This window comes from Carya illinoinensis, chromosome 11 (assembly GCF_018687715.1).
Source record: "Carya illinoinensis cultivar Pawnee chromosome 11, C.illinoinensisPawnee_v1, whole genome shotgun sequence".
NCBI classification, from domain to species: Eukaryota; Viridiplantae; Streptophyta; class Magnoliopsida; order Fagales; family Juglandaceae; genus Carya; species Carya illinoinensis.
Genome location: NC_056762.1, coordinates 39,222,837 through 39,240,346, shown reverse-complemented (window position 1 = coordinate 39,240,346; position 17,510 = coordinate 39,222,837). Strand labels below are relative to the sequence as shown.

At 31.3% G+C, this 17,510-nt stretch overlaps 2 protein-coding genes across 7 annotated transcripts; one reads left to right on the top strand and one right to left on the bottom strand.

Annotated features, from left to right (window-relative positions):
* The first annotated feature begins 7,345 nt into the window (after positions 1–7,345).
* Positions 7,346–10,558, top strand: LOC122281334 (autophagy-related protein 8f-like). 3 transcript variants are annotated; one of them, XM_043092736.1, is made up of 6 exons: positions 7,346–7,533; positions 8,238–8,348; positions 8,472–8,527; positions 9,687–9,739; positions 10,001–10,119; positions 10,254–10,558. In XM_043092736.1, the coding sequence occupies exons 2-6, from the start codon at positions 8,312–8,314 to the stop codon at positions 10,343–10,345; spliced, it is 357 nt and encodes a 118-aa protein (XP_042948670.1). In that variant the 5' UTR covers positions 7,346–7,533; positions 8,238–8,311; the 3' UTR covers positions 10,346–10,558. The 3 variants fall into 3 exon arrangements, with proteins under 3 accessions (XP_042948670.1, XP_042948668.1, XP_042948669.1); XM_043092734.1 differs by having other exon boundaries at positions 7,352–7,533; positions 8,307–8,348; XM_043092735.1 differs by lacking the exon at positions 7,346–7,533 and adding an exon at positions 7,558–7,726 and having other exon boundaries at positions 8,307–8,348.
* Positions 10,388–16,040, bottom strand: LOC122281332. 4 transcript variants are annotated; one of them, XM_043092731.1, is made up of 5 exons: positions 15,649–16,040; positions 13,513–13,590; positions 13,336–13,420; positions 12,490–12,578; positions 10,388–11,270 (listed from the first exon to the last, which is right to left on the bottom strand). In XM_043092731.1, exons 1-5 carry the CDS (start codon positions 15,946–15,948, stop codon positions 11,118–11,120), a joined length of 705 nt encoding a protein of 234 aa, XP_042948665.1. In that variant the 5' UTR covers positions 15,949–16,040; the 3' UTR covers positions 10,388–11,117. The 4 variants fall into 4 exon arrangements, 3 of the variants coding, with proteins under 3 accessions (XP_042948665.1, XP_042948666.1, XP_042948667.1); XM_043092732.1 differs by having other exon boundaries at positions 10,388–11,261; positions 15,649–16,038; XR_006230199.1 differs by having other exon boundaries at positions 11,122–11,261; positions 11,899–12,578.
* Positions 16,041–17,510: the final 1,470 nt, after the last annotated feature.

The following is a 17,510-nucleotide window of genomic DNA, read 5'->3' as shown; positions in this document are numbered from 1 at the left end:
GGTCGGACGGGCCAGCCAGTCAATGGCAGACAAATTTTCTCTTCCACGAACCATACCCCCGCTATCAACGTCACTATTATTAATATTTTTTTTTTTAATTTTTTATGTTTATTCTCTTTTTTTTAATAAAATTAAAAATTAGCTGTGAAAATGTCCAATTGGAACATTACCTTTCATCTATCTTTTGTTGATTCATTGCTCCGTACAACACAGGACGCATGTAATTTTTCTTCATTTCTATTTTTTTTTAGCAAATAAAGTTATTTATTTATCAATTTTAACTTCACTGTGTTTTGAGTCTTGATTACGTTACCTGATTATCTGTTACGCGGTTTGATATTTAAAAAAGGTTGATAATTGAATGATTTTGAGCACCTTTTTTCTTGCCATTTTGTCATAATTAAAAATTCAGATTAAATAAAAGAATAATACTATAATTATAAAAAGATTTTACTAAAGTAAATTCATTATATCTTAGTATAATATGTTAAATCTACTTTAAAATAAAAATAATTTTATAATTTAATGTATCACATCAAATTATATTAATTTGTAAATTTTTATTAAGAAAAATTTCAGTTTACCCTCTCAACTTGCCCCATCAAGTGTGTCGTTAATGTATTTGTTTTTTTAAAATGCTTAAAATAATTATCAATAGTGAATTTATGTATTTTTTTAATATTTAAAAAAGAAAAATGTTAAGGAGCTGTCTAGTATGTACCAATGGGCTTGATCCTAATGCATTTGATTTTTTTTTATTTTTTAAATACTTTTTATCATCTTTAATTATTAAGAAAAAATGTATAATATTACTGATAGTTAATTTCTTAATTATTAATAAAATAATTTAAATATCAAGCGATAATTTTGAATAAAACAAGTATTATTCTTCTTTAAAATATATATATATATATATATACATATAAAGAGAAAAATGCATACAGAGAACATTTGAGGGGTAAGTTGAGGGACTGAGCAGCGTCGTCCAAAAAGCATTTCTATTTTCTAAATATGAAAAAACAAATAAAAAAAAGTAAAACACGTGGTCAGACCTTTACCCAATGAAGTTTAAAGATCCATCTATGCAGTAAAGCAAATATCTGTGCGCATTGCGCGTCCCCCATCGACGTAGTAAAGTGCCCACCAATCAAACACCTCGACAACAGATATTTAATTAAAAAATAAATAAAATAAAAATAAAAGAAAAACAGAGAGAGAATATATTTTTACGAAGTGACATAATATACTCTTTTTAAAAATAATAAATATACCTTATACCAACATAAAAAGTTATTTTTTTAAAAGTAATTTTTTTTAAATGATTACATAGAATTTACACGTCCTATAACTTGTCGACACGGTGCTCTTAGTGTTTATACATGGTAATAAATTATAAATAAATAAATAGAAAGATAGAAAATTTATATAATTTGATATAAAGCTTACATCTATTAATTATTTGGGATAAATTCATTATAACAGACGATTTTATAATATCTTATAATCTCATTGTATCTCTTAATACGATGAATGAATTTAAGATTTTGAGAAATTAAAAATGATGCCTCCCTTGAGAGAAGATAATTTGGAGTCGTTGCCTATGGTGGAGACAATGCATAGAGAGGTCATTGAGGGTCTTTCTAGATATGTAGAGATTTCTTCTTTGTATAGAGATATATTTCCTTATTTATAGTAGTTGTGTCTTGATTACCTTATAAAATGCATTATTTTTAAGAGTTTGAGTCAACTTGAGCTAAATTATAAGATTTATCCCTATGGTAGATTATTGGCTCTATCTCTTTCATTACTATTAGTAATGAATTTTTAATAGGTTAGATCCAGTCAACTTTATCTCTAACAGTTTATCTGTAATTCTTAATGTTGATTTGCTCAACAAGAAGACCTTAAGAAATTTCAAATTAACCATGATGAAGATAGCTAGTGAAAAACTAGAAAAAATTAAATTATGAGAACTAATATTTCGTTTTATATTGTTTGTGCAAAACAATAAAGATCGTCGAGTTCGGAGTTCAAGAAAACTTGCGAGATTTGTAAGAAGGGCGTTTGAGAGTGAACTTTGGGAAATTTATCTGTACAAACAAAAAGAAGAATCATCTACTATAATGATGATTGCATGTGACCGTAATCGTTAGCAAAGTGTGCATATTTCTATATCTAGTGATTGTTTTTAATTTAACGTTGACGGTAAACTTTGTTTGTTGTAACCCATACTTAGTGGTTAGGGAACCCATTGACTCCCCGAGTCAATCTAGGGAGTCAATTTCAAGCAATTGTCAAGCATGTTGACTCGTTATTAAAACTAAATAACTGGTAACACGACATTTAGACATTCGACATTACTAAAAAAAATTCACCCACTTAATAAAAAGTATCCATAACATTACAACAATTATGGCAAAAAGCCTCAACCAAAAATAATAAGGACAATGCTAGGGTGCTATTAAAGAGTTTTTACATACAAGTAAAGTCGCATATTAATTTGAGTACTAATATTGATTTTTTTATATTTAAAATTTAAATTAGCACTATTTTCAATAAAATCAATTTTTTAACCAATCATCTTATATTGATGCACATATTAATACATAATTGTATTTATAACTAGATTTTTCTTCTATTAAATGTGTCCAACAAAATTATACCTTAGTATAAATGATCCACTAAAGAATAATTTTTTTAAGATCCTTAACCACTAAAAAAAAAAAAAACTAATAGTCACTTTTGTAAGTATTAAAATATATATATATAAGTAGACATATTTACTAGACATATATATATTTAATAATCATACTATTATTTTTTAATAATAATAATAATAATTAACCATTTCAACCCTATTAATGATCCATCATTTTCTTAAGAATATTAATGAAATAAAAAAATTAAAATTCATATTGGAAAGAGTCCTATCACTTTCGTAATTATCAAAATCACGTCACAATAATTTTTTTTTTTCAAACATCTTTTGAATGGATCATTCCAATTTTTTAAAATATAAAATATAAAAAAGAAAGAATCTTGGACCCTGATTATCCAAGAAAATGGTTAAAAATATCAATTGGACTGCGGTAAGACCGACATGACAAGCTGCTTGTTAATCGGTGCATAAACTTCAACAATTTGAGCAGACTTGCTTCGCTTTTGGGTGTAAGTTAGGTAACTGGCCATTTCATGATTAACATATAAAACTTTCTTTAATTACCTTTTGATTTTTTCGAAATTTTTTAAAGTACTGCTTTCTATTAATGATGGTGTTTGATTGAATCAACTGGGATCCACTCAAACAATAATTTCAATCGGATAACAATTTACCGTGTTAATTTCACGTGTGCTTGTCCCAGCTCTCTCAAAACTTTATTCACACGTAAAATGTCACTCTCATAATGTATTATGTATTGCATGCATGCATGTTTCTTTGCATGATCATCATGGTGAACGCATACATATATATATATATATATATATATATACATGTTCATTTATATGAGAGCCAAGCTGCCTGAGTACTGCTGCCATTTTAAGAAGAAGCCCCCATGCAAGTTGCAGCCATGTTTTCAAGTGTTTATAATAGTATTTATATATCTTTTGTTGGAATATTTAAAGACATATTGAAGATTGGTACAACAAAGTTTGACTGAACTTGTCTCCACTGCATTTGTCTTCTGAACCTCATGAAAGGCAATAATAAGAGAAGCTTGTCTACACATGATTAAAAAGAACAAAAGAATGGGTGTTTTTGTGTGGAGTCGAGGGAAGAGAGAGACCAGGGGGACATGTTGCTTTGGTATAGCATCATTTGTTTAGGAAAACCATGATTTGGACATATGGGGAAGATGGCTTAGTTTATCTCAACACCCATGTGATCTTCTAGCCATAGAAACCAACCCCTTTTCATTCTATGACCCCCCACCAAATAAACAAATTAAAAGGAAATTTTCTTTTGCTGCCTTTTTTTTTTCTTTTGTTTTGTTTTTAGGAACTGGTCCATTTGATGAATGTTAATTTCAAACTTTCACCCCAAGCAAAAGCAATATGGGTAACATCGGTTCTTTCCTTTTAAGGCATGATTTGTTTAGTGAAATCATTTCATTTCATATAATTATTATAATATTTTTAAATTTTTAAATAAAATATAATAAACAATTTAAATTTTTCAAATAAAAATAATTATATTATAACAATATTTTATTTAATTTTCAATTTTCATCCCATCTCGACTAACTATCCAAATCAGGCCTAGCGATTTGGACATCCGTCCATAAGTTGTATTTTAAGTAATTTTCATTTAAGTGATTAATTTATAAAATTGCTTATCGCGCAAATATAATTAAAAATAATAAAGTCCAAAGGAAGAGCATAATTATAATTTATTCTATTAAAAAAAAAGGGGATGAAAACAAAATCACATGAAGAGTCAGATCATTAGTCCTTCTTACTACATTGTCTTGGGGCCGATGATCCAAAATATAAATACGATGGTCTCTGGCCATACTTGTGTGGGTAAGCAGAGTGCTGGCTCAGGCCCAATCATCTGAACCACCCCTTGCACTTCAAAGAACCAACAATTTCAGAGCTTTTCTTTCGCAGTTACAGCTATGATCCAGCTTTCTAAACTCTTATTATTATTCAATATTAATGTTACTCATCATCTTAATTCTTATCGCCTTCTTATTATCGTATGATGTGATATTAAATTATTAAAAATTATTTATTAATTTTCACTTATGAACCAATCATATAATACCATATCATAAGATGATGAGATAATAATAAGAATTATAATGATGAATAGATTTATTGTTTAACAATTTCTTGATCTTCTCTCGATCTCCTACTTATTTCTTATCAGTATGAGTTTAGAGTTATTCTATTTAGCAGTCTTATGCCACACATCTATTAGAGAAAATAAAAAATAAAAATAGGTGCATAGCATGGGACTGCTAAGTATAATTTTTCTTCCCTTAATTCCATGCTCCTAAAGTTGCCTTGTTAAGAGTGAGTGAGGAGGGATAATTAGAGATAAAGCCTGTGTGTGTAGAGTAATTGGTGTTTGGTAACCTTTTTTGAACTAAAAGCCGAAAGGGTTGGGTGCTTGTCGGGTGGGCATGAGAAAATGCATGAAATTCCATGTCGTTTTTAACCTAATTTTGCTCCAACAGTGATTAAAGAAACTTGCAGACAAGCTTTTTGCGTTTGGTTGTTGTTGCCTTTTGGCTTTAGTCTGTTTTTCACGCTCTCCCCATCACTCAAAAGACTTTGCAACCTTTGTTTTCTTTGAATCTTAAGAATTATATTTTAATTAAATGATTGTGATTTTGTAATAACTCTTTTAAACGGTAATAATAGAGTAAAAAAGATAAGTTATGATGAGTTAATAGCTACAATAAGATTAATTATGGGAGTAGAACGGGGCCTTTTTTTTTTCAGGTCGGTCCAAAACTTGGAATTTATATGTATCTGAGCGACAGGATAACAAAGCTTTTGTTTCCGATCCAGCTAATCCAATTTAGATAATGAAAATCAAATGTATAGAGTAATACCCAGAAGAGATAATGTAACAAACCAAGGAACATATCTTTTATTTGCAAAAAAAAAAAAAAAAAAAAGGAAGAAGAAGAAGAAGAAGAAGAAGAAGTGAAAACATAAATAAGTCAAGAAAACCACCAAATTTAGCTTTTATTAGCATAAGAGTGCCAACAATGAACATTACCTCTATGGCTATGGCGTTAACGGCTTCTGGAAGAAAGGAGTGGGTAAAATTGATGGTCAATAATAATTTATTTTATAAATTAATATTTTACATTGTGATGTAATAATAATATTATTTATTTTATTTAAAAAAATTTAAGAAGTGTTTCAATTTTTTTTTTAAAAAAATATAGGTAATTTAAACATGATATCATAATTAAAAAAAATGCTATAAAAACATTTTTTAAAGTTTAAACAGGTTTTTTTTTTTTTAAAGTGTTAATAAGTCCGGATTAAAATCCGGACACCTAAATCCAAATTAAATCCGATTAACTGCTCGAATCCAGAAATAATAAGGACGGAAAATTGCCCCATTTTTAAAATTAGGATTCGGTTATACACCCCTAAGATTAATTGTATTTTTTATTTACTTGAAAAGTAATGATAAAATCAAGCAAAACTTATGAGTAGGAAAGTTAAAGAAACAAATAATGGGAAATTAATAAATGCTAGAAAATTAATATATATATATATATATTTTTTTTCTATATATAGAATTAATAATAAATTTTATTTGAAAAAAATAAATAAATTTAGAACTCATATAAAAAATAATTTTTAATAGTGATCTATGCTTTTTTCAAGAAAATACACGCAAATTGCACGACTGCCTATATCTTTAACCTTTTTTAATATGTGAAGTACCAAGTAAAATAAAAAATAAAATAAAGTATGAAGTGGGCCAATAGAATTCAAAGAAGATACTTCAGAAATTATATAGTTTATAGAATATATTTATTATTTGTAAAGATGTACTAGTTAGGATAAAAGTTATTGTGATATATATATATATATATATATATATATATATATATATATTAATTATATATTAAAAGATAATGAGCCAAGCTCTCAAATATTCAATAATAATACATCCTAATAATTCAAAAACGTATTGATCTTTTAATTCGTGTTTTTCCCTCTACAAAAGCGCATATCTTTCTAGACGGATTTTGGCAATAACACTCCAATTGCACAAAAACAGGTACTTCACACCGATCTCATATATATATATATATATATATATATATATATTTAATGATATATATAGATAATATAATAAATCTATTTGATTTGATTTGATTTATTAATCGAGCATATTTATTATAAGAAGTTTTGTTATATATAATTATTTTGATATATTTCTTATATATTTTATTAATATGATTAGTTAAAATAATTATTTTATATTAAAAAAATAATACAGTCAATCATATTAATAAAATATATAAAAATTATGTAAAAATAATTATATATAAGATTTTCGATAAAGAAATCACTAAATCCATTCAAAAACTTATTTAAACGTAACGGGAAATAAATATAACAGCCTTAAAAAAAAAAAAAAAAAATTAAAACTTGGCAGTTATCATATCTATATTCTATTCACTTTTATATTTCTCTAGGAGTAGGCATGATCTCAAAGTAGAGTTATCCACTGCGTTTCCAAGGATCAGATGAATCTGGACCGCATGATTCATCCTGCTAGTTCTTGATAGTTGATTGGGATTTCAGATCCTCGCTCGCCACGTCTGCAGAGACGTATGACTTAGAGGAACTACACTCTAAGTTTACCAATTTAGAATGATTGTTTATAAGTTTTTTTTTGCGATTGGAATGATTGTTTATTAAGGATAAGATATATATTACTAATTTATTATAAAAAGTGTATAGAATCAAAGATAAATAATTGAAAAGGCCAATCTTTTTTAATTCTTTCTTCTACCGCACCCGCGCGCTTCATTGAATTCTGATCAGAAAAAGGTATCTCTTTTCCGGTTCCTCTGCATAAGTTTTTTCTTTTCCCTCTAACCTTTCTTTGATTTTATATTTCCTTGAGTTCAATACTGTTTCGATTAGTGTAACGATTTCACGCACTTCTTTGTCTGTTTGAAAATTGATTAATCGACTCGCCTTCTTATAAACGCAAAGCCCCCATAATCCCATTTCCTCTTTGGTGAGTTTTTGTTATTGTTTTCTTTTGCAGCTAATAAAAGGTGTTTTCTTTTTGCTCGATTTTGAGAAAGCTAGTTGGATTTATGCTTTTTGTTTCTTAAAAAAAGAGTCTGCACTGTATTTTCTCTATTAATTGGTTTTTGGGTAGATAAATCCTCTTCTTTTTTATATGTGATGCAGATTTTGTTATCTATTGTCCATTTCTCTGGTTGCAAACGTTTGTGGGTAAACGATACTAAGAAGATTGTTCAATTTGAAAATTGGGGTTTTTTCTTAGCAATTCTATTTTTGAGGTTTTATGCAATGATACTCTATTTTTACTGAGGCCTTGATCGAACGCATGTTCTTGTTGTCATTGATGTTATTCATGAATGTTGATGACTTAAAAGAAACTTAAAATATTGAGTTGGCGTGGTGTAATTCTAGGTTATGTCTGACGAACTTGATGCTGTGTCGTGTATTCTTCTGGGTTTGATCGATATTTCAATAATAATATGGCTCTTAAATTTCAGGGGAATAATTTATCATTCAATGACTGAATGAAAAGCCGAAAATTTATTCAATATTGATTGTAATTTCAGGAAAAATGGCAAAGAGTTACTTCAAGCAAGAGCACGATCTTGGTATGTAGTATGTACTGTTGTTTTTATTTTATATTTTTGGTTATTTCTGATTGTGCAGATTTTTTATACGGTAGGAAAGGTTATGTATTAAATTTACAAATATATGATATCTTTTTTCTTCAGAGAAGAGGCGTGCAGAAGCTGCTAGGATTAGGGAGAAATACCCTGATAGGATTCCGGTAAGCAATAAGTGTTGCCTTTCAATTGATTTTATTTTATTTTGTGTGTTTGAAGTATGTTATCTATATTTGCATATATTACTGATTTTTCAGTTCATGACTGGAGCAATATAAACTGGGTAGTACTTTTTAATTTGCATTTGAAGATTCTCCCTACAAATTTGTGTGGGATTAATGATTGCCAGTGACTTATTAATCATCGAAAGATAACATTTAACTAAGAGTACCTGCTTGGGGGAATATATATTTATTGAAGCTTTAGCCAGATGATCAAGCGCCATCCACTTTTGCCATTCAGTTTGGGAATTAGTCCAAATGACAGTGCTGATTCCTGCGTAGACCAAACGGAATCTGATTATGCTTATTTTGTTTTATATCTGGTGTGGAGACATTTAAGTTTCTTTTGATCATCATTGGGCACATCCTTAATATTTTTCCTAGTCACTTATAAAAAAAAAAAAAAAAAAAAAAATTTCCTTGTTTCAATTTTCGAGCTTGTATGTTCCATAACAAAGTCCCCTTTTTTGAACTTTCTCATTGAAGGCTGTTTACTGTTTAATTGCCTGCAAAGTACAGATAGTCTCTGACTTTTAATTCAGCTTGTCATGTTCAAATAGAATGGAATCTAATATTCTCACAGACTTTATAGCCGGACAATGAAAGAACTGAGTTTCATTTCTGGAAAAGCATGATTTTATTTGGGAAAAAAGAGACTGATACTGGGTCTTTGCAGGAAATTATAAGTCTTTAGGTTGTGTGATAAGTTATTTTCTATCTTTGTTTACACTTATGTTTAATCTCTCCTTGGAAATTGGAAAGCCTCAGCAAATGAAAAATAGATCATGGTGTTCAGTTGCAATATTTCTGTAGAGAAATTTTATAAGATATGTGGAAGTGTTGCAAAGTCATACCCATGTTGAACCAGAGTATTTAGGTGGACCGTGTTGGCGTTTATGTAGTGCACTGTTCTTGTTCTTCCATATCCAGGATTGTTTTGTTTCAATCAAGGGCTTGGTTTTTTTCTTTTTTCTTATTTTTTTCCTCTCAAAGATGAATTCTGCATCAATTACTGTCAAGATTAAAATTGCGTGGAATCAGCATTCTACCCTTTTGGTTTCCTAAGCTTACTTTTCTGGAAACTTTCTCATACAACTTCAAGGTTATTGTGGAGAAAGCAGAGAGAAGTGATATCCAAAGCATCGACAAGAAAAAGTAAGTAATTCCTAATATTATTTGCTCTAAAATCCCTTATCGCATTCCTCATTTCTTTTCCCATGTCCATGATCTTGATGAAGTGTAATCTTATTTAATTCTTTTGAAGGCGAAGTCTGTACATATCTTGCTTCTGTAATATTGGTCCTTCAGTCAAATGGCTTTGTGCAAGATAGTTGTTACATGTTCAATCCGAGTTTGTTAACTCTTATCATTGTTGTGGTGGTTTTTCCCCCTGTGCTCTCCTTTATAAAATCACAGGTACCTTGTTCCAGCTGATCTGACAGTGGGACAATTCGTCTATGTCATCCGCAAAAGGATTAAACTGAGTGCAGAAAAGGCAATCTTTATATTCGTGGATAATGTTCTTCCGCCAACAGGTAAACCTTGCATGTATTATGTTATCTCATCATATTATACAATATAATGCTTTCTTTGGCCTTCTTGATTTGAGATGGCTTACTAATTTACTAAATTCTTTCTCCCTTTTGTTTTGGGGGGGTTGTTTGCACAGGTGCAATCATGTCTGCTATATACGAGGAGAAGAAGGATGAAGATGGGTTTCTCTATGTTACTTACAGTGGCGAAAACACATTTGGGCACTAGAGCCTACCGTGGCCATTGATCTTTTACTTGCACTATTTTATATATATATATATATATATTTTTTTTTTCATCATATTTCATTTTCCTGTTGCCATCACCATTGCCTTATTCAATGTAATTTCGAGTATTTTGCGTACATGCAAAAACCGAGCTTCTATTTTTATTCTATCCAAGGTATATATATGTGCAGGTTGAAACTCTTGTTTTTAGGCAGTATCATGCAGTCACTCTTGTTTTTGATGTTTTGTTCTGTCATCAAGGTGCTTTAAAATGTTGAAAAGGCTTTATGGGAACCATAAAATTATACCCATTGATCTTGTGTGCGCGAGATTACCAGCGTATTAAAAAGTTCACATCCAATAAAAAGGTTTTTATTTTTAACTTGATAAATTAAGGATCTAGAGAATGATTGCTGCTGTCCATGACAATTGAAATGGTATGTTGAAAATCATTAGAAATGTCTCTTAACTTTACAATGCAAGTCAATTTTAAATAAATTTGTTTTCATCTTTATGACAAGTAAAGATGCAGCTTTCATCAAGTTCCAGAAACTAGGAATGACGTGATGTTGTATCACTAAGTGCCCACAAAGGGGGAAAAAAAAACACCAGCTCCAAAAAGCAAAATTTTCATTGCACCAAAAATGGGTGACATGCAAAAATCAATGGATTTTTAACAGCAGCTGAAGAATGGCCTGCTTCAGACTCCACTGGGCAGTCATCTAAGATTTACTTGTGCTCTAATGAGTTTGATGATGGTTCATCTCAGGTAATCAACTGCTACTGCAGTTGACGATGAAAGGTTTCACATAGTCGATGAATTCCGAGGTCCTGATCCCTAGCTTGAGATCAACCTCCCCACCACCCAACCAGAAGAAATCAGGGTGAAGTTTTACAATTGCTTCATCCAAAATCACCTGAAACCGATTCAGTAGAATGTAAAAATTACCATATCAATTGAGTAATGCTAAATACAGTCATAGGTTGTGCAAGTGCTGTGATTTTGAAAAAGAGTAGGATCCACGATTGAAAAATTAAATTTTTTCAAAAGAAGTGCATGGTGCTTGAGCACTCTATGACTCCAAATATCATTTCTCATATCAAAATACATGCTATCATGCTCCCTGAAGGATAGATATAACAACTATATTATTGAGCAAGAAAAAGAAAAAGAACAATGTCATTTCATTGATGTTTCTTCCTCTCTAATTTGTGATATTTTTTGTGGCTCTGACAAATAAGAATTTTAATATCATTACCAAGAAAAGAAAAACAAAAACAAACACAATCTTTCATTCATTCAATTTTGAGCACTATCTAGGTATGAACCACAAACAAGCCTCCAAAAAATCATTAATACATTACCAAGCTAATTCCTTAACGAACTCACTTTTAACAGATGTATCCGACTGGCAGAAAATCATAGTTGCAGCCAATCAATACAATGGGCCACCAGAATACAATCCAAAAGTGACATAAACTGACATATAGAATCCTAAGCTTCACATACTGGGATAGAACAATGAGAGAAACGATATTGAACGGTAAACCTACCCAACAGCAGGCACATAAGGTTGGAAAGATTCAAGTCATAAACGGAGGACCTGTAGGATGAAATACACATTGAATATAGAGAACGCTGCATTTTCCTACCAGAACATTTTTGACACCTGTTTGAAGACACCGGCTTCATGGCCGTAAGCAAGCCCAGGCAGTTAAACCTAAAGGGCCAAAGTGTCACTGCTACATAAAGTAGGAAAGGACACCCTAAGAGTGCTGTCTGGAAAATGTGTCAAGAACATATTATAACAAAAAGACCTTATACAAAGCTTCAAAACTTAAGCATGTTGGAAGAGCTAGTGACCAATAATTGTAGATAGAAGATTCATCCCTATTCCCTGTTCTTTTAATCATTATATAAGAGTCATGAACATACAGTCAATTACTAGGTCAGGTAACTAACAACGCATAAAACTTCAAGAATGATGCAGAATATGAAAAATCCAGTCAATGATAAAATATAAGCAGCAAAAAGATCAAATCAGACAACATGAACAAGAACGAACTTCAACTCCCATATCAAGTTGGAATCTCTTTAGGATGTGAGAAATCTTACAAATGAATTGCACAAAGAGAGTGTTTTACCGGAATTTCTGTTTTCATGCCAATACATGTCACTGCATTGTGTTCATATCCAGTTAGCTCCACTGAAGTCTCCTCAGGAGCAAGCCTCACTGCATAATCATAAGAGTAATGTTAGGTACAAGCCTCAAATAGACAAGTTCCATCAAGCCCTTTGTCAAAAAGTGGGTCCCACTAATAAAGAACAGTTTTTTTACACTTTTCTAAGGTGGGGTCCACTTTTTTACAAGAGCTTGCATGAGGCATGTTTATTTGGGGCTTGTACAAATCATTTCTCTCATCATAAATAAACCATTAACACTTCTTGGATGGATTTTTTTCCAAGTATTTCAGTAGGAGAATTTTAAAGAAAACAAATCATCACAAACAGACTCCAACATAGAATCAGGTAAAAATATAAACAAATAAAAAAAATATAAGCCAACATTCGAAGTAATATATATATAAGAGATTGATCCAATGCAACAAAAGGTAACAGGTCTAATAAGAGGAGTGTATATTCAACACTATTTGTTGGATTATGAAATACTGCAACAGTTATTAATAGAGTAAAACAAAAGTAAGAAGAAATGAATCTGTGAGTTGAAAAGTTTTGAGTCAAGAACATATCAAGATGATCTATGTTGGATGAGTTGCACAATGTATGCTCATTTTTAGTTGTTTTTTACAGCAATGTATACTAATGTTTACCCTTTTTTTTTTTTTTTTTGGGGGGGGGGGGGGGGGGGGGGGGGGGGGGGGTTATGGTAGAAAAGATCCCCCTTTTGCTTTGTTTTAGTAAGAAACAACAATAGATATATACTGATGCAAGTTCGCTCCATTTTGATCATTAACTAGATGAAAACTTACTGTTGAATTTCTTTTTAGCTATCTTTCCGTTGTTGAGCAAATACAGAAAGTTTTTAACAGTTTCAGCATTGAATCGAGCAGTATACTGCAACAAAAAAATTGTCCAGAATGCAATATATTTTAGGCAGGTCAGAATGCTGATTGTTAATCAGAGAGAGAGAGAGAGAGAGAGAGCACCTGAACAACAACAACATAATACTTTGAATTGTTTCGATCGCTACAATCAATTACATTCGTCTGGGCTTTAGTGTTAACCTGATGGAATGAGATAACTTTAGATCCAAAGCAAAACAATTAGTTGATCCTAACATGAATGCATGGGAAAGTGGTGAGTTAAATGCTAAACTTCAAAACTATTGCTTATTTTCAAAACACACATAAACAATGTTGCCAACTAGTAAACACAAAGAAACGCAGAAGTCCTATTGTTGACACCATATAACTTTTTTTTTTTATAGGTAATCAAAGATATTATATTCATAGAAATAGGCAAAGCCCAGGTACACAAGAAGTAATACATGATGAATGCCTAGCTACTGGTTACAATAGAAAGAACAAGGTCATGGACACTTAGTCCGTTACAAACTATGACACTGTATAACTTGAATGGTATTACGAGGCATCTAACACTAATTTCGGTGGACTACACTACATACTAAATAAGCAAGAAAACCAACCATCAAAAAGTTCAATCCATGCAGTCAGAGATCCAATGTTTATACCTATGAGTACTCTCACACACACATATATATATATTTTTTTTGAGAGAAGTAATAGATTATATTAATCAAAGAATAGGCAAAAAGCCACGTTCAGTACAAAGAATGTCCTAAACTACGTCACACACACACACACACACACACACACATATATATCAAGTATCAAAAAAATCTAGAAGGACCAAATAAGTTTTGAACTGTCACATCATGGCGCATTTATCACGAGAGCAGGTGCTTATATGATTAGGTGATGCCAGGCTCTGAATTTTTCCTTTGAAGTTACACTGCTTTAAACATAGCAGACAAACAAATCTCATGGCCAATTACCTGAACTATGGCTCAGAATATTATTCCTAAAAAGTGTCTCTGTGTGCCAACTTGAGCCACCAAACAAATTAAGCTCTTTAAGTGATAATGTAGCCGAGAGAGAGAGAGAGAGAGAGAGAGAGAGAGAGAGAGAGAGAGAGAGAGAGAGAGAGAGAGAGAGAGAGAGAGAGAGAGAGAGAGATTATAAACCAAAACGTTCAATCTCCAAAAGCATAAGCTGCGCCACTTCCCACTCCCAGTGGCGAAGTTAGGATTTTACTTTACTGGGTGCAAAATTTGAAACAAATATTTCATTCTCCAATAAAAGAACTCATTACAGTTATCTTGTGCAAATTTTCATATTCGAAAAGTATTGCATATCGCACGATTTATTTTTAATTATATACAAAACATGTGTGATAATGAAACTTACAAATGATATAAATTTGCTATGCAAAATTAAGTAGTAACCAATCTTGATTGATGGTAAAACCAAAAGTTTTTTTTTTTTTTTTTTCAAGAAGTCAAAAATGATTTGGTGCAATGATTTCTATTCTCGATTTCCGTAAATGAGAATGATGGACTTATGGGTAGGAGGCTTTAAGAGTTGAGATCCCATTTTTTTGACATTTTGGGAATACTTTCATTAAATAAATTTTATGTATGTTGTGAGAACATAAATTTTTTTAATGATTAAAATTTTTAAAGTGTATTCCATAATTGAATCAAATTATTTTTATGGGTGTAGCTCCAAAAAAAAAAAAAAAAAAATTCTCATAATTAATCCTACAAATATTTTTGTGGGTGCAACGGTAAAGCAGTTACATATATTTGCACTCACTGATGTGTATCTGGCTCCGCCACAGCCCACTCCCATTGAGTGCTTATAAACCAAGATATCATAGAAGACAATCTTTTTTCTTATAAGTAAGACATCATAGAAGACAATCATGGTTACTTCACACGAACAAAATGATTATTATTAAGATTGTTAGGCTAAAATACATTTTGATTCCTCCTAATTCGGGCAGAGTAATCGATTTGATCCCTAAAGTCTCAATTTGGTCCCCCGATTATTGTACTTATTGCCAATGTAGCCCTAAAATATTAAGGGAAATGTATTGGTTTTGCGACCATTGACCCATTTCTGAAAAACTAATCAAGGGAACATCCTCATACATGCGTCCTCCAAAATCAACGAATAAATCTTAAAATATGCAGTTCAGCTGCACAAATAGAGTCAGAGAACAACAAAAGGAGATAGGAGTCAGAAGACCAAGAGAGTTACCAAGACGATGCTTTTGCAGAGATGCTGAATGGTGGGTGCGGCGAGGGCGTCTCTTCGTGATTCGAGGGGCCAATCGTAGTAATCGGAAGGGACCTTTTTGAAAGAGAAGTCGTTGACGCCGTTGGTACGGAGGATGGAGGAGAGGCGAGCTTGGGTGTCGCAGACAGCGTGGGAGAAGGGAAGAGGAGCGAGGAGGGAAGATGCAGAGAGGTCATGGGATGAGAAAGAGAGCTCAAGTTTTGAGATGCGATGGAGGATCTGGGTTTGCACTCGCTCTAGCTCTTCTACTGCCTTTTCCATTGAGGTCTGCTAGCTCTCCCCCCTCCCGTCTCTCCTACTGTCTCTGGGTCAGTGAGTCGCTTCCTCTCGAGTCTCTTTGTAAGGTATAGGCTTAGGCTTAGGCTTAAAGCCATAACGCTGCGTTTTGAGACACAGCATTTGCGACGACTCATAAATTCTTTCTTCCATAGCTTACTTTAATGATTATTTGAAAAAAGAAAATTTTATTAGTTATTGTTTTCTCAATATGTCTTGATGTGATATTAAAATAAGTTTATAATAAATATAATAAATAATTTTTAACATATTATAAAATAATAAAAAAATGGTGATAAAAGAGATTATGAGTAGTATTATTTTTTAAAAAATATCTTTATATTACATATCATTTATATGACATAATTTAATTTGTAAAACTTAAATTTTAAAATTTATCTTTAAAATTAAATTATATCATATAAATAATATATGGTGTAAAGATATTCTAATATAATTTTTCATTTTTAGCTTAAAAAGCATTTGAGATGTCGCTTTGCAATGGATCAAATCTCTGATCCAATCACACATTTTAGTCCTGACTAATCATCCATCTACAATTTTTTTTTACACCTCTTTGTATAATTATGTTTTAAAATAAAAATATTTTATATAAAATGATGTTATTTTAATAAATTATTTTATAAAATACTTCTCATTTAAAATATATTTATATAAAAGATTGTGACAAACATTGAACAAAGCTGCTTTGTAATGGTCGGGCTAATAAACACCTAAAAGCAATCTTCCATTTAGTGGTTGCCACGTAAGAAAAAATACAATAAGAGAAAGAGAAAAACTTTAAACCGGTGACTCTTATAAAGTCTATTTATCGGAGTCCAATAACCAAGTCACACGTAAGGCTTACAATTTTTCAAACAAGAGCCGCGCTGCAGGGGATCGAATTATTCATAACCCAGGAACGCTTCTCTACCGTTCCGTTTCTCTCCTTTTATCTCCTTCGAAAACCATCCCCAACCTCTCTCTCTCTCATTCACGCACAAAAACCATAACTGCAAAAATTAGGAATTGGTTCACGTCGAGATTTATTTAAAATTCTAATTGGACATTGACTCTCTCTCTCTGTGGGCATGCTTTTCATTTCTTTAGCCAAACAAAAAAAAAAAGCTAGACTTTTTTTTCTCTCTCTTTGGGCATATTTTTCATTTCTTTAGCCAAACACACACTCTCTCTGGGCATGCTTTTCATTTCTTTAGCCAAACGAAAAAAAGGCTAGATTTTTTTTCCCATTTTACTTGTCAAAAGAAAAAGTCTAGATTTAACTTATTTGAATTCTTTAGGGCAAAAAACCAGATGCATTGTACAAAGTGAAGGATCCAGAAGTGCACCAATTTGTGCAAAAATGCTTGGCGACTGTGTCTCTGAGGCTTTTTACAAGGGAGCTTCTGGATGATCTTTTTCTCCAGATAGATGATGGTGAATATGAGGGAAAATAATAAGAAGCTCAAAAATAGGCTACTTGTTTGCACAGAAATTTCACGGGCTAGTTCTTTGCAAAGGAATTAAGTCTGGTTTAAATGGTAACT

Excerpts from the sequence above, each read along its gene's own strand:
- LOC122281334 (XM_043092736.1), top strand. The coding sequence starts at position 8,312 with ATGGCAAAGAGTTACTTCAAGCAAGAGCACGATCTTG. Across the intron at positions 8,349-8,471 it reads CAAGCAAGAGCACGATCTTG|AGAAGAGGCGTGCAGAAGCT; the intron begins GTATGTAGTATG and ends TTTTTTCTTCAG. Across the intron at positions 8,528-9,686 it reads AATACCCTGATAGGATTCCG|GTTATTGTGGAGAAAGCAGA; the intron begins GTAAGCAATAAG and ends TACAACTTCAAG.
- LOC122281332 (XM_043092731.1), bottom strand. The coding sequence starts at position 15,948 with ATGGAAAAGGCAGTAGAAGAGCTAGAGCGAGTGCAAACCCAGATCCTC. Across the intron at positions 13,421-13,512 it reads ATTATGTTGTTGTTGTTCAG|TATACTGCTCGATTCAATGC; the intron begins GTGCTCTCTCTC and ends TTTTTGTTGCAG. Across the intron at positions 11,271-12,489 it reads GCATGAAAACAGAAATTCCG|CGGTTTCAGGTGATTTTGGA; the intron begins GTAAAACACTCT and ends ATTCTACTGAAT.